General features: G+C 41.1%; 2 protein-coding genes across 12 annotated transcripts in view; both read left to right on the top strand.

Moving 5' to 3' along the window:
* The window catches only part of LOC117811857 (cGMP-dependent protein kinase 1), a 101,704-nt gene extending 93,479 nt beyond the window's left edge, over positions 1-8,225 (top strand). For both annotated transcript variants that reach the window (XM_034682335.1, XM_034682334.1), the window contains exons 10-18: positions 1,831-1,927; positions 2,026-2,165; positions 3,791-3,880; positions 4,288-4,429; positions 4,919-5,082; positions 5,205-5,327; positions 5,428-5,490; positions 5,589-5,655; positions 5,762-8,225. In XM_034682335.1, the coding sequence (XP_034538226.1) occupies positions 1,831-1,927; positions 2,026-2,165; positions 3,791-3,880; positions 4,288-4,429; positions 4,919-5,082; positions 5,205-5,327; positions 5,428-5,490; positions 5,589-5,655; positions 5,762-5,860 (985 nt within the window). In that variant the 3' untranslated portion in view covers positions 5,861-8,225. The remainder of the gene's footprint in view (positions 1-1,830; positions 1,928-2,025; positions 2,166-3,790; positions 3,881-4,287; positions 4,430-4,918; positions 5,083-5,204; positions 5,328-5,427; positions 5,491-5,588; positions 5,656-5,761) is intronic.
* A 107-nt stretch (positions 8,226-8,332) lies between these two features.
* Positions 8,333-12,257, top strand: LOC117811859 (dickkopf-related protein 1-like). 10 transcript variants are annotated; one of them, XM_034682345.1, is made up of 6 exons: positions 8,333-8,436; positions 9,085-9,206; positions 10,518-10,657; positions 10,772-10,916; positions 11,139-11,270; positions 11,389-12,257. In XM_034682345.1, exons 3-6 carry the CDS (start codon positions 10,529-10,531, stop codon positions 11,652-11,654), a joined length of 672 nt encoding a protein of 223 aa, XP_034538236.1. In that variant the 5' UTR covers positions 8,333-8,436; positions 9,085-9,206; positions 10,518-10,528; the 3' UTR covers positions 11,655-12,257. The 10 variants fall into 10 exon arrangements, with proteins under 10 accessions (XP_034538236.1, XP_034538228.1, XP_034538229.1 ...); XM_034682337.1 differs by having other exon boundaries at positions 10,417-10,657; XM_034682338.1 differs by having other exon boundaries at positions 10,388-10,657.
* Positions 12,258-13,196: the final 939 nt, after the last annotated feature.

The raw sequence follows: 13,196 nt of genomic DNA, 5'->3' as shown, positions 1-13,196 counted from the left end.
AAGAATGGAAGTTTTTGTTATTTCTTATTTGCAACGATACAAAAAAGATTCAATCAGAGGTTTTGCATTAGTAAGAGATTCTATTCACATTTGCTTCTGGCCTTGATAGTTTTAATAGAACAATGGCGCCATCTGCTGGCCAGACAATGCTATTACTGTAAACACATAAGAAGACTATTCATTTCAAATTCAACTCTTACACGTGCAACACACACAGAGGCCAGAAATAAACATACATGCATAAACAGGATCCAATGTGCATGTACTAATGGAGGGATTATAAAGAGGGGCCTGCACATTGAGTTCTCTGAGCAGATGGAGGTTCAGTGTCTTGCTTCAGGGTACCTCTGCAGTGCCAAGGAAATGAACAGGTCCCCAAGCCAAGTACAGACTGAGCTCCGGATTAACCACTTGTTACTGAACTTTTTATATTTTGGAAGAATTTGTAAGACGCCCCTCACTAATGTGACCCAAACACCCCACGTCCACACCTCATAAATCGTTTTTTTTGTTTTTTTTCAGTCTCTGGTGTGCGCTCATAAATCAATGCACATGTGTCAGCCACCCTGACATTAATGATAATCCTCTCCCATACTCACTAAGTAGTGTGTTCCATGTAACTTCCCTCTGTCCTTGTCTTAAGCAGAGAGCATTTTGGGATTTGGAGTGTATTCTGGGCTGGTTTCCAGATTATGGGAGGGGGGAGAGAAAAGATAAAAGGATCACCTGAGAGAATCCTACGTGCTTGTAGTAGTGCCTACACACACACATAAATAAACAGTGACGGTCCTGGTAACCTGATGTGTTTCTGAGAAACATGCAGCTCAGTAACCTGACAACGCTGCGCCTGCTGCTGTGCAGTTTAGGGGAAAGGTTTTATCGTTGTAGCTCCGGGTGAAACTGAAGTATCTGGTGGATGTGATGGAGTAAATTATCTTTCCACGGCTCAAATGAACACATAAGCTTTTAATGAAGTTGAAGTAAGTGAGAGTTTCATCTTTTCTTTTACCAAGTTTAACTTGGAGCAGGACTCTTAAGTGACTCATTGTTTAACTTCTTTGTATACATAAGCTTAATCTCTGCTGCTTAACGAAGGATGTCTTCCGCTTTATCCAAACAAGGCTTCTCTGTATGGTTATATTTTGTGTTGCAGGTTAGCATCAGCACTATTGGTGTTCCAGAAAAGGTTTAACGTTGAGGCCTTCGTCTGTTCTGAGTGACCCAGAAAGAGCGACCCACGTTTAGATCTGTCTAAGCCCACTGATCTAGAAACTGGGCTGATGTAACTCTGTCCGGATCAAACAATAACCAGAGAAGACACGAATGGAACATTCGGGGATAAGGGACGGACACGTGGAAACAATGTCCTGTGTTAGCATGTGAAGGTCTGCAGGGGCGTTTAGGGGCTGTTTGAAGGCAGAGCCAAGGTTTGTCTTTAGAGACAACTAAACAGCTCGTGTGACCAATGTCCCGTCTTTGTTCTTTCCTGTAAAGAATCAGAACAGGCTGGGGACAGATAGTCTGTGTTCAAAGAAAGGTCAAAATGATTTGCAAGAAGACTAAACACAAACACATTCTGTCCACAGGTTCATACACACACACACACACACACAGACACACACACACACACATACCTGCACATCCTCAATAACATCCTCGAGAGCTTAATACAAGGTGACTCCACTAAGATTTGCAAACAAATGAGCCAAAGGAGAGACGGATGATTTGTCTAACGCTGTTTAAAGTGGATTATCTCTTCTTTCATCCTTCATCTCATCTCTAATCCTGTTCCCTTTTTCTCTTTTCCCCCATTTTCCACTGGAACCAAAGGTATGAAGCAGAGAATGCCTTCTTCTTTAACCTAAACCTAGCTGACTTCAACATTATCGACACTTTGGGGGTCGGTGGCTTTGGTCGTGTAGAGCTGGTAGGTGTTTTTTTCTTTACATCTCAAAAATTGTCCTCCTGTCTCTGCATCTTGACCTTTATAGTTGAGCTTCTTATTCTCTCTCTCTCTTCTTGCAGGTTCAGCTCAAGAGCGATGAAAACAAAACCTTCGCCATGAAGATTCTGAAGAAGCGGCACATTGTCGACACAAGACAACAGGAGCACATCCGTTCAGAGAAGCTCATCATGCAGGAGGCGCACTCCGACTTCATTGTTAGGTACGGCTCCCAAACACCTTGATTTAAAGACAGCAAAAAGGGTCTGATTGTGCTCTGTGAGCCATACATTTCTCAAGGACCAGGTCTTAATTACTTCCGACACAGACGATCAGAGTTTTTCTCTGTGAAGTTTGAAGGGTTCTTTGTCATTTTTGTATAGTTTTCTTCCTGCGGGCCAATCAAGAATACTGGAAATGATTAGCATTGTACAAAAAGTGCTGACAGAATGAGAGTGTGAGAGCTATTCTGTCAACCTACTTGTTCTTGAAACACTCTGCTGACCCGAGTCAAGTGTTTTTGTTCTCTTCTCTTTGTTGAAAATCTCCACTTTTCTAACTTTGAAAAAAAAAGTTATATAAAGTTTTATTTGAATGCAAAACTGCACAGTATTCATGATGTGCTCCTGGATAAAGGTCTACATGCTGCCTAAAATGCTTCAATTCTGTGGATCCCAGATTTCACTGACCAGGTATCAGGATGCACCAGACAGCTTCTTCAGCTGATTTTTTTTGACTGATTTTTCTTTTAATTTTTTAGCTTCATATGCTAACATTGACATTTCAAGTCCCTGCTATGCCATGCCACATCTACTCCACTATATTAAGCCCGGGAAATCTATATTTCTAAAGTGCTTTAATGATTTAAATTAACTTTTTTCTAAAGTTAAATTTTTCGGACTTTCCTGTCTTTATTCTGAGAGGATGGGATAGAGGATAGAGTAGGAAACTAGGAGAGAGAGTGGGGAGTGACATGCAAGAAAGAAACCCAACCTGCCCGCTTTAGGATCAAAGCCTCTGTACATGGGGTGCACGACTTAACCAATATGTCAAACTGTTACCCCAATTTCTTTACATTATTTGGATGTAATAAGAATATTTCATAACTGTTGCGTGGAGTAAAATTAAAATCTAAAACAAATATGTGATTGTAAGTAAAGGACACAGCCACTATTAGGCCCAAACTTTGGGTCCAATGGTACAGTTTAGAATCGCAATACACAATTTGTATTGTTCCTTTAGCTGCAAATAAACTTTAGACTTTAGACTTTATTGTCCCCTTGGGGAAATTCTTTTCCACAGCACCTTTCTGCATTTCCACAGACATAGACAAACACAAGAACGTACACTGTAGGCTCAACAAACTGTCCACAAAGACATCAACACTCAGACTCACATTCAGCGAGGCCTTTTGTTCAGGCTCGCTATAACAGCAGGGATCAGACTCTTGCCAAGGCTAGCCCTTCTGCACCTCAGTGCTCTGTACCTGCGTCCTGAGGGGAGTGCGATGAGGTGGGTGTTTAGTGGATGTGTGATGACCTGTTCTATTGAGGTTGCAATGTGTATGATGGCCCTGTTGTTTAAGTATGTGAGGTTTGGTGTTGGGAGATACCAAACTTGAATAAATTCAATCAAGTTTTACGATATTTGTATATGGTACAAAAAATACCAAAAACAATCTAAACAAATGACACTGCAGACCATACACTGTTTTAAACAATGTACATATTCATTCTAAATATTGATTTCAGGTTTTCCACATAGATCCAGAGCATCTCTCAAACTAGATGTCCCTCATATCTTTTTGTATATAAAAGTTGTTTGTTTATATTTACCTTTGTGTTTCAGACTCTACAGAACATTCAAGGACAGCAAGTACCTCTACATGTTGATGGAAGCCTGTTTAGGAGGAGAGCTGTGGACCATTCTGCGAGACCGGTAAGTTCAACTTCATCAGGTCAGATACAACTGAGCTGAGTCCCACAACAAGAGCTGTAGACACAGTTATAGTGATAAAAACCTATATTATTAATCCAGGCTCCAAGGGTTTCAGTTTCAACATGAACTGAGCTCTTTTGGCTCCCTGGTATATATTCTTCATATTTAATATCTTAGCAGTAAACTCTGGAGCAGTGCAGTGCTAAACTTCTGTTATTGCATATGTGCTTTAAATCTGCTAAATCATTGTGAATTGCAGATATAACTTTATGCAGAGTGTATCTAATACTTACACATTACTATTGGGAATCTTTTGTGGGAATATGCAAAGAGATGAGCAGTCCTGGTTGAAACAAGGGGGCATGTTTTTTCACTGGTTAAGCGCTTTTGTCTTGGTGTGTTTCCAGGGGTTCATTTGAGGACTCAACCACCAGGTTTTACACAGCGTGTGTGGTGGAGGCCTTTGCCTACCTGCATTCCAAAGGAATCATCTACAGAGACCTCAAACCAGAGAACCTTATACTGGACCACAGGGGATATGCCAAACTGGTAAAGATACCATCTATTATAATAACCACCAAAAGACTCTAAACTATTTTTCAGTGAGGGCCAGACTTGCTGCAAACAAGAGAAATCGAGTGTTGTCTCTCAAATCTGGTCTTTTTATGATGCTGCAATGAAGAGTGAAATGAAATTTGAACACTTGCCTCATGCTGGCTGTAAAATAAAGCATAAATATAGAATAGAGAAAGGCATAATTGAGGTTAAGTCATGTTCTGTGTTTCTTGGGGTAGTGCCATTCCCCTCACTCCTCATGGAGAAACCAGTTTGTAGCTTTTGGCAGAGCAGCCACCAGCTGCTCGCTCCTTCTATCCATCATGATTAAGCATCAAGTGAAAACTCTTATACTAAAATGATGACACAATTTCCAATTTTATTATCTTCAGACTGAAGAATGGCTGTAATCTGATTTTAAAAAGGACTAAATGAATCAAAGTGATTCCTCAGCTTTGTCTGACTAATCTGTCTTTCCTTCAGGTTGACTTTGGCTTCGCCAAGAAGATAGGGTTTGGGAAGAAGACTTGGACCTTTTGTGGGACGCCGGAGTATGTAGCACCAGAGATCATTTTGAATAAGGGCCACGACATCTCAGCTGACTACTGGTCTCTAGGAATCCTCATGTTTGAGCTCCTAACTGGCAGGTACACACAAGCTTGGGCATGTCCATTAAAAGAATATCAGTGAAGAAAACACAAAGATCCTAAACCAACCATACATATACATTCATCACTCATGATTGATAATGTTTGCCTCTGTTTTGTAGCCCTCCTTTCTCTGGCCCCGATCCTATGAAAACCTACAACATCATCCTGAGAGGCATCGACATGATCGAATTTCCAAAGAAAATTACCAAAAATGCTGCCAATCTAATCAAAAAGCTATGCAGGTGAGTGTTGACTTTTGAGCACTTTGAACTCACAGTCCTTCTTTGAAGTGGTCTCTGTGCTGAATCATGATTCTTTTTATGGTTTGTTTTTCTGCTGCAGGGATAATCCGTCTGAACGTCTGGGAAACTTGAAAAATGGTGTCAAAGACATCCAAAAGCACAAGTAAGCACGTTTATAAATGAATTAATCCTCTCAGTCGTGCATTCATTCCATATGTGGTGGAACATAATAATAAAGCTGTGGTTCTGTTTTCTCATCAGATGGTTTGAAGGCTTTAATTGGGAGGGCTTGAAGAAGGGGACCTTGACGCCGCCTATTATTCCTAATGTAAGTTGTTGATTGCCTCACAGCTTTCTCTTTTATTGTAAATTTCATGTCTGTAAACTCACTTGTTGTCTTCTCCCTGTGAATCATCACCCTGTCTCCCCTCCAGGTCACATCAGCAGTCGACACGAGTAACTTTGACAGCTTCCCAGAGGACAACGAGGACCCGCCTCCAGACGACAACTCCGGCTGGGACGTTGATTTTTGAAGTCCTCCTCTCTCACCCTTAAACCAAAAGGAACTCTTCTTTTGTTGGCTTGGAGGCCATCATGGGGAACATGGCTGTGTTGTAAAAAAAAAAAACTGCTTAGAAACAAAAGAGAGCATAAGGAAAAGAAGATAAATGGATGGATGGCAAACCCCTCTGGGTCACCGATATGCCTTTATTTCACTGTGGCTCTGGATCAAGCATTTATAACGGGACTGCTGTAGCACTTCTTCAGTGTTGTCTTACACTCGACTCTAAAGGAAAAGGAAAGAAAGTGCAGGGATACACACATATACACACACACACACACAACAGAGGCTGATAATGGAGCCAGTTTTCCATGTAACAGGGATTTAGTGAGTGGATGAACGTTGGGTAGTCTAACTTTTGATTTGAAGATAAATACGAGTAAGACAACTGTGATAACGGACTGTTCAAAAAGAGAGGAGGCTGACTTTTCATTTTACTTTCTGTGTTTGTTTCTTTGCAATGTTTGGGTGAAATATTTGGTGGACTTTGGGAGGATTTAAGATGTGACTGCAGTTGCTCTATTTTTTGACATGCAGCTGCTCGCTGCAGCCTCTGACAGTCTTCTGAGATCTACACTCCACAGTTTGCAAGTAAAACTGGTACCAAGTGCTCAAGACTAATCTGAATGTCACTGATTTATCTTCTTATTTAACATCCATAGTGCAAACAGCATGTACGGTACAAAGTATTTGAATTTACAAACAACACACTCTCACAACTCAAATACTTCATATACCTACCTTGAAAAGCACAAACACTGTGCAGTCAGTGGAAAGAGATAGTCTTTAAGTGCCCTGCTTGAGATTTAATGAATCACACACCGACACACATGAAATGTCAGCTACTATTTCCATGAAGCAATGTGTCATTATGCACCAAGACCATTAACTGGGGAAACCATGAGTACGAGCTTATTTAAACTTCATTTTCTGTTCTTTAAAATGCTTTTAATCACACGTACGAATGCTTCATCATCAAGAAACGTCTTTATTTGTCTTTAAATCACCTGAATGCCTCATCCTCTGTTTGCTTCAGACATAACTGTGAACATGGTTTCAATGTCTTTGGTGCTGTTGTTGATAAATTATGATATGTGATGGCGAGATGACAGTACTGGTTATTGTTTTCGTACAGTGATTCTTTTTGTGCTTGATTTCTTTGTAATGTACTTCTTTAGAAAATTGGAGACTTGTGTCAGTTTGTCAAATTCAGTGAAAATTAGTTTGCTATCTCTTCACACCATGTGACATTGTGCTATGTGGTGTTCCAGAGGTTTTTTTAAACTATGTTGAATTCATCCACAAGAACGAACTATCCTTTTGGTGGGCAAAATTATCACCCTCATGTGATCATAATACTATACTGGGTTAGCATCATCATACTGAAATATCATAAATGTGAATTCACAAAGGAGATTATATTTTGTAAACTCAGCTACCAAAATCATCCCATCTCACATCCCAAAGTCAGCGCATCAAATCAGAAGTAAAGTGCCTTAAATCAATGGCATACAAAAATTAACATCACAAGTCCTTTTCAATGCTGCATGAACACATATACACCTCAAAAACTGACGTGTCCTCTTAGACGGCTGCTTCTCATCCTTTGTTATATCTAATAAATACATTAACCACCGTGGAAGGAGAATTTTTAGTCATTTGATGGCTGATAAATATGTGATGATGAAATTAAAGCCTTGCTTACACCTTTTGATTTATCTCACAGACAGAAAAATGATACATATATATCATCCCTGATGTGGCTGCGATGACGTGCTTCTCTCTGTATATCCAATATGAGCTCAAAGTCAAACACAATGGGATTCATAGAGGGGAAACAATAAATCAAACTTCAGACGTTTCACTCGTGAAATCTGAGCGTATAGAGATGGCAGGAATGATTTGCAGTCTTCATGAAATTTACTTATTTGCCACTGTTGACAATCTATGACGGCACAACAGCATTGATCATAAAGTGACATTATTTTATGAATTCATACGAATAATGAAGGATCTCCTATTCTATCCACACAGACTGACATGCTTACATTTATATCCATAAATCCTTAAGTAAAGTAGTCTGATCATGAGAAGAATCTTACTTCTGTGGGCATACCATAAGTGTTTTACTGTATTAAAAGCAGGTTATGTTGAACACAAAGCCTTATGTATGCCATCACTTTACAAACCACTGGTTTTCAGTCTTATATTGAGCGCCTTCTGCAATGTTACCTGATATCTGCCTTGTGTTCTGTTGTTTATTCTGCTGTACATTGATTTTGCAGAGTGCCACGTGTAAGATTTTTAAAATTATAGAGTAAAAACAATACTTTTGAGTGGTGTTTGTCTCCTTGTCATTTGAATCAGCATGGTTGACTCAAATGTGTGTGCTTCCATGGAGGTTTCACTACCGTTTTCTACCACAGGAGGGAGCTGCAGGTAAGACAGACCTCTCTCCAACCAAGCTTAGAACTGATGTGAACTGCTCTGTTAAGGTTCCCTGAGATCTAATAATCAGTCCTACGCGTTGGTGTCATCCACTTAGAGGTAAGTGCAGATGATTCAGCTTCTCTGGTCTCGGTGTTATTCGCACAACAAATCTGTTTGGGGACAGGGGAACGGCTTCAGCCATAACAACAGGGTGACAACTCTGCGAGATCAAAGGGGATCAAAGTGCATCAAAGGAGCTCACCTTACCAGCACTGACATTTAGTAAAGTGGAGATAAAAGCTCCACTTCAAAAGATATACAGCAATTCAAACGCGCAAAGTGCTACAGTGTGTTTGTCAGGTGTCTATGGCGCATCTCTCTTTCTCCTGCAAACACGCACACACTCACACCAAGTACACAAACACAACCTCTAACCCCAAACGCAGGCTTCCTGACCAGCAGATGACGTCCAAGTGCCAAAATATTTCAGAGAGTAAATACGCACTTTGGCACCTGTGACTCTTCTTCAATATGAGGAGTAACAACAGAGACACCAGGTGCCAAAATCCAGCTTTATGTGATCCGTTTTTGGGAGAATTGAAGACAAAACAAATTACTGCAACATGTCAGTAAATGGGAATACATTCAGGAGAATAACTTTATTTTACGCTCCCTGGAGCTGAGGGTAAATTGGCTGGCACAGTTGATGTCAGATACTCGCTTTTAAGAATCTATTTGAACCCCTCGGGATACCTTTTGTCTCAGGTTGGACATTTCTTGCAGTGGAGGAGCCCAAAGGGTCGGAGATCAGGACAGATCAGAGCTGCCTTTAATCTCAAAGTGCCAGTCAACCCTGAAAGGCCTCGCCGCGGAAGTCCATTAATTCGGTAAACTTTTCACACCCCTTAATGGTCTGCATATCCTACACATTGATGTCCGCCTCTGGTGTAATCAAGCACACTTTGGAGGATAATTGCCCCCTTTGCAATCAGAAGGATCAAATGAAGTAGTTAATCGACGCAAGTGACTTCAATCACTGTCTTCACACAGCCAAAGGGCAGTTAGGCTACTTGAATGTCAAAGAAGTTGGAATAACCAAACAGCTTTTTTCCAAAGGAGGGTAAACGGAGCATATAAAGAAAGAAACACACAGAGTATCGTACTGTGAGGAACGCTGGAGGTTTTGTCACAGTTTCAAAGCTAAAAAAGGGGTGCTGGAATATCCTCTAACATAAACATTTATTCTATTGGCTTAATTACAAAGATTTGTTATAAATAAAGGGATAAATAAATGTGAGCATCAACATTTCTGATGCATGCACATCTTTTATTTTGCATTACAAAGTACATGCCATACTAATAAATGAACCAGAGGACGCGATATTTAAATGAAAAACAGTATAATTACCACCAAATTAATAAGTGGTCTTTGAAAAATCGAGACATGAATGTTTAAATGGAATTTTTTTTTACCCCATAATGAGGTTTTAATGGAAAACAAGACCACTAAGATCAAACATAATGTGACGTGCATTTCACTGATTTAGTGAAACTATCACATATGTTCTCCAGCAAGTGTGTTGAAGAAAACTTTGATTCAGAGGACTGTTGAATCTAACAAATTACACTTGTTTAGACTCAAAATAATGTAAGAAAAAAGTAACATAAATACAATATTCACTCTTAGTCATTAATACTTATTTTATAGTAACTAGAATTAACTAGTCCCCTGTTTTGGAAATGCTTTACTTTTATGATGCGTCATGATTGGCATTCTGACAGACCTTGCAGGTCATTATCATTACACAAACATTGTGAAACGCACTCCTGTGCACGGAGAATAGATGGCCATTTCCGTACAGTGGGGCTCTCTTTGAAATTCCACCCTCCGCCTTTGTTGTGCACAGCGAGGGGCGGGAAGACAAACAGGTCCACATGTATAAAGAGATCATCCCAGGACTCAGAGGCAGGAGGCTTCGAAAGCATCGTGTGCCGAAACTCTGGAAACTTTGGGATTCAGGATTCAGGGCCGCTTTGGACTTTGTCTCTCGCTCATTTTGTCTTCCAGAGGATTTTTGTGTGTGTGTGTTCTTGCAGCGCAACTGAGTTTAAGGAGAGAGTCATGCAGATTCCATCATCGCAACGCTTCTTGGCTGTGTATCTCACGCTGTTTGGATACTTTGGGGACGTTTACGCAGGGACAGTCCTGATGAACTCCAATGCCATCAAAAACTTACCCGCAGCGTCGGGCAGTAAAGGAGCAGACACTGTTAGTCCGAGTCCGCGCACCTCTCCATCCAGTAGCTTGGGACACAAATCTCCCGTTGACACCTTACAGGTAATGCCCGTGCGTAAAAGTAACTTCTGTGCGCCACGGAAGGAGCTGCGTTTCTGTAAGTTTTGTTTGCGATATTCTAGTTAAATGACTTTCTTTGTGTTTGTTTAACTACAGCAGTCAAGTGTCTGCACGGATGATGAAGATTGCGGGGGTGATGAATTCTGCAATGACGCCCGAGGCGCCTGTCTGCCGTGCCGTAAGAGTCGGAAGCGTTGCGCACGGGACTCCATGTGTTGTGCAGGAAACCGCTGCAGCAATGGTGAGAAGGGGCATCAAATATGAACTAATACTGAAATCTGTGCCAAAAAGTTGTTTATGATACTAAAAACGAGAATAATTCACTAGCTGTAATGTTGTTGTGCATGTCAGCATTTCATTGCTATTCATACATTTTAATATGAGGTGAAGATGGATGGTTTACTATCTTAGGAGCTAAATACAGACCCTGAACACATCTCTTTCTTTTGCCTTCTGTCTGTAGGTGTTTGCCAGGCTAATGACATAGATGGCACAGATGCATCCATCATCCCAGGCTGGCACAAAAACAGCACTATGGAGCATCATGGCAAGAAGCCGCCTACAGCCCACAGCCATCAGCCTCATGCTGTGAAAGGTGAGTGTCCTGTTGAGATTTATTGAGCTTTATTAGGTTCAAGCAGCATCACAAGCAGTTATCTGTGTGCTCTGTATCATAAAATAACAAGTCTTCTTACTCGTTTCTCTATCTTCAGGCCAGGAGGGTGATAATTGCTTGAGGTCTGCAGACTGCTCTGAGGGTCTGTGCTGCGCCCGACACTTCTGGTCTCGAATCTGTAAGCCCGTGCTGACGGAGGGCCAGGTGTGCACGCGCCACCGCAGGAAAGGCAACCACGGTTTGGAGCTGTTCCAGCGCTGCGACTGTGGCGACGGCATGGCCTGCCGACCGGAGAAAGGAGAGCGAGATCACAGTGTCAGCAGGACTGCAGCCCGGAACCTACACACCTGTCAGAGACGCTGACACAAACGCGAGGACACACACAGAGACAGGAATACACACTCACAACACACTCCAACACACACACCAAGAAAACCCATAAATCAGTCACAGACACTGACAAACACTTTTCCGCCTTGCATACACCCGAGATGCTGACACACACACACACACAGACACCCAACACCTAAGACATTCTTTCCTGCCAAAGTTGCTGACAAAAACAGCACCCGGAAGGATAGACATGATTCCTGGAAAAGTGATACACCCAGAGGGATGCAACAGAGCAAGACGGACTGATCCGGTTCCACATCAACAGATGAAGGAAGTTTTGCAGTGACATTTCAGAAGTCTTGGGAAGATCGATTCATGTCGTCGGTATTGGCAGAGCTGTTTTGTTTCTCTTTTTATGGAACTTCAAGCCTCAGTTATTGCAGTAAATTACTGTATTGTAAATATTATCTTAGAGGTGGCACTTAATTGAGCTATGGAATTCTGTCAACACCAGTATTATAAAGACATGGTGCTGCATGCAATGTAAATGTGTTATATATTGTTTTATAAGAAAATGTTATATATAGAAAAGCTGGATATATTTGTTTTATTAAACATCATGTGATAACCTCACTTCTCTTTCTGCTTGGAATTTTTGCCGCAGTAGTTTTCTGATTTTTAAAAAGATACAGAAATGTTTTTTTGGGAAAGTGTTCAAACCGTTCTGCCCAATCATTCACTCATCGGTTGGTACGTGCAGGAATCATTTCTGGCTGAATAACAACTATCCTGTCCTGGAAAGCAAGAGTTATTTGAACGATCACTCAGCGCTGTTTAACTCACAGCTCTGTCTTCTCAAATCAGTGGTTGAGGCAGCAAGGGTGGTTTAAATGTTTGGCCCAGATTTGCTTTGAAACCTCATTACACACAATTGTTGAAATATGTGCAGGCAAACACTCACTGAAAGCATGCTTACAACAAACATACAAGTTTAATGAGTCATTACTGGAGCATCAACAGGCCACATCCTGCAGTGGAGGCAGAAAATCAGGGCTATGTCATCAGACTGACGTAAAAAAAAAAAAAAGAACAAAACAGGATGCTGCGAAATCAAATGATAACTGCAAAGGGGTAATGACAAAGTATGTGTGTCCTGGTGAGTGTTTGCCAGCTAACCCTTTGGTGTTGCTGGCTAGTTTCTAATTATACCCCCCTTGCCTTCATGTGTAGCAGAGCAGATAGCTAGCTATCCAAACTAAAGCCTCTAATTACTTCATCTTACTCAATCTACACAAGGATTCATGAAATGAGGTACACCGCAGCACTCTGAGTATTTGTGATGCAACTCAAACAAACAAGAAAAAAAATAAAAGGGATCTTGGCTCTCAATGTGTTCAAATGCACGGCAGCACACCCCACTACCTGGCTGTTGTGCAATGGATGTGCTCTACTGTGTAGACGATGAATCCACCCAAATACACCTTGGTGCCTGTAATTAGAGCTGTTTAGATTAGAAGATGTGAGAAGATGGTGAGGAAATGACTGTACTTTCTGCTTGATTCTGGTATCAGA

Source organism: Notolabrus celidotus, chromosome 4 (genome assembly GCF_009762535.1).
Source record: "Notolabrus celidotus isolate fNotCel1 chromosome 4, fNotCel1.pri, whole genome shotgun sequence".
NCBI classification, from domain to species: Eukaryota; Metazoa; Chordata; class Actinopteri; order Labriformes; family Labridae; genus Notolabrus; species Notolabrus celidotus.
The sequence above is the reverse complement of the archived record's forward strand: the minus strand, read 5'-3'. Positions and strand labels throughout refer to the sequence as shown.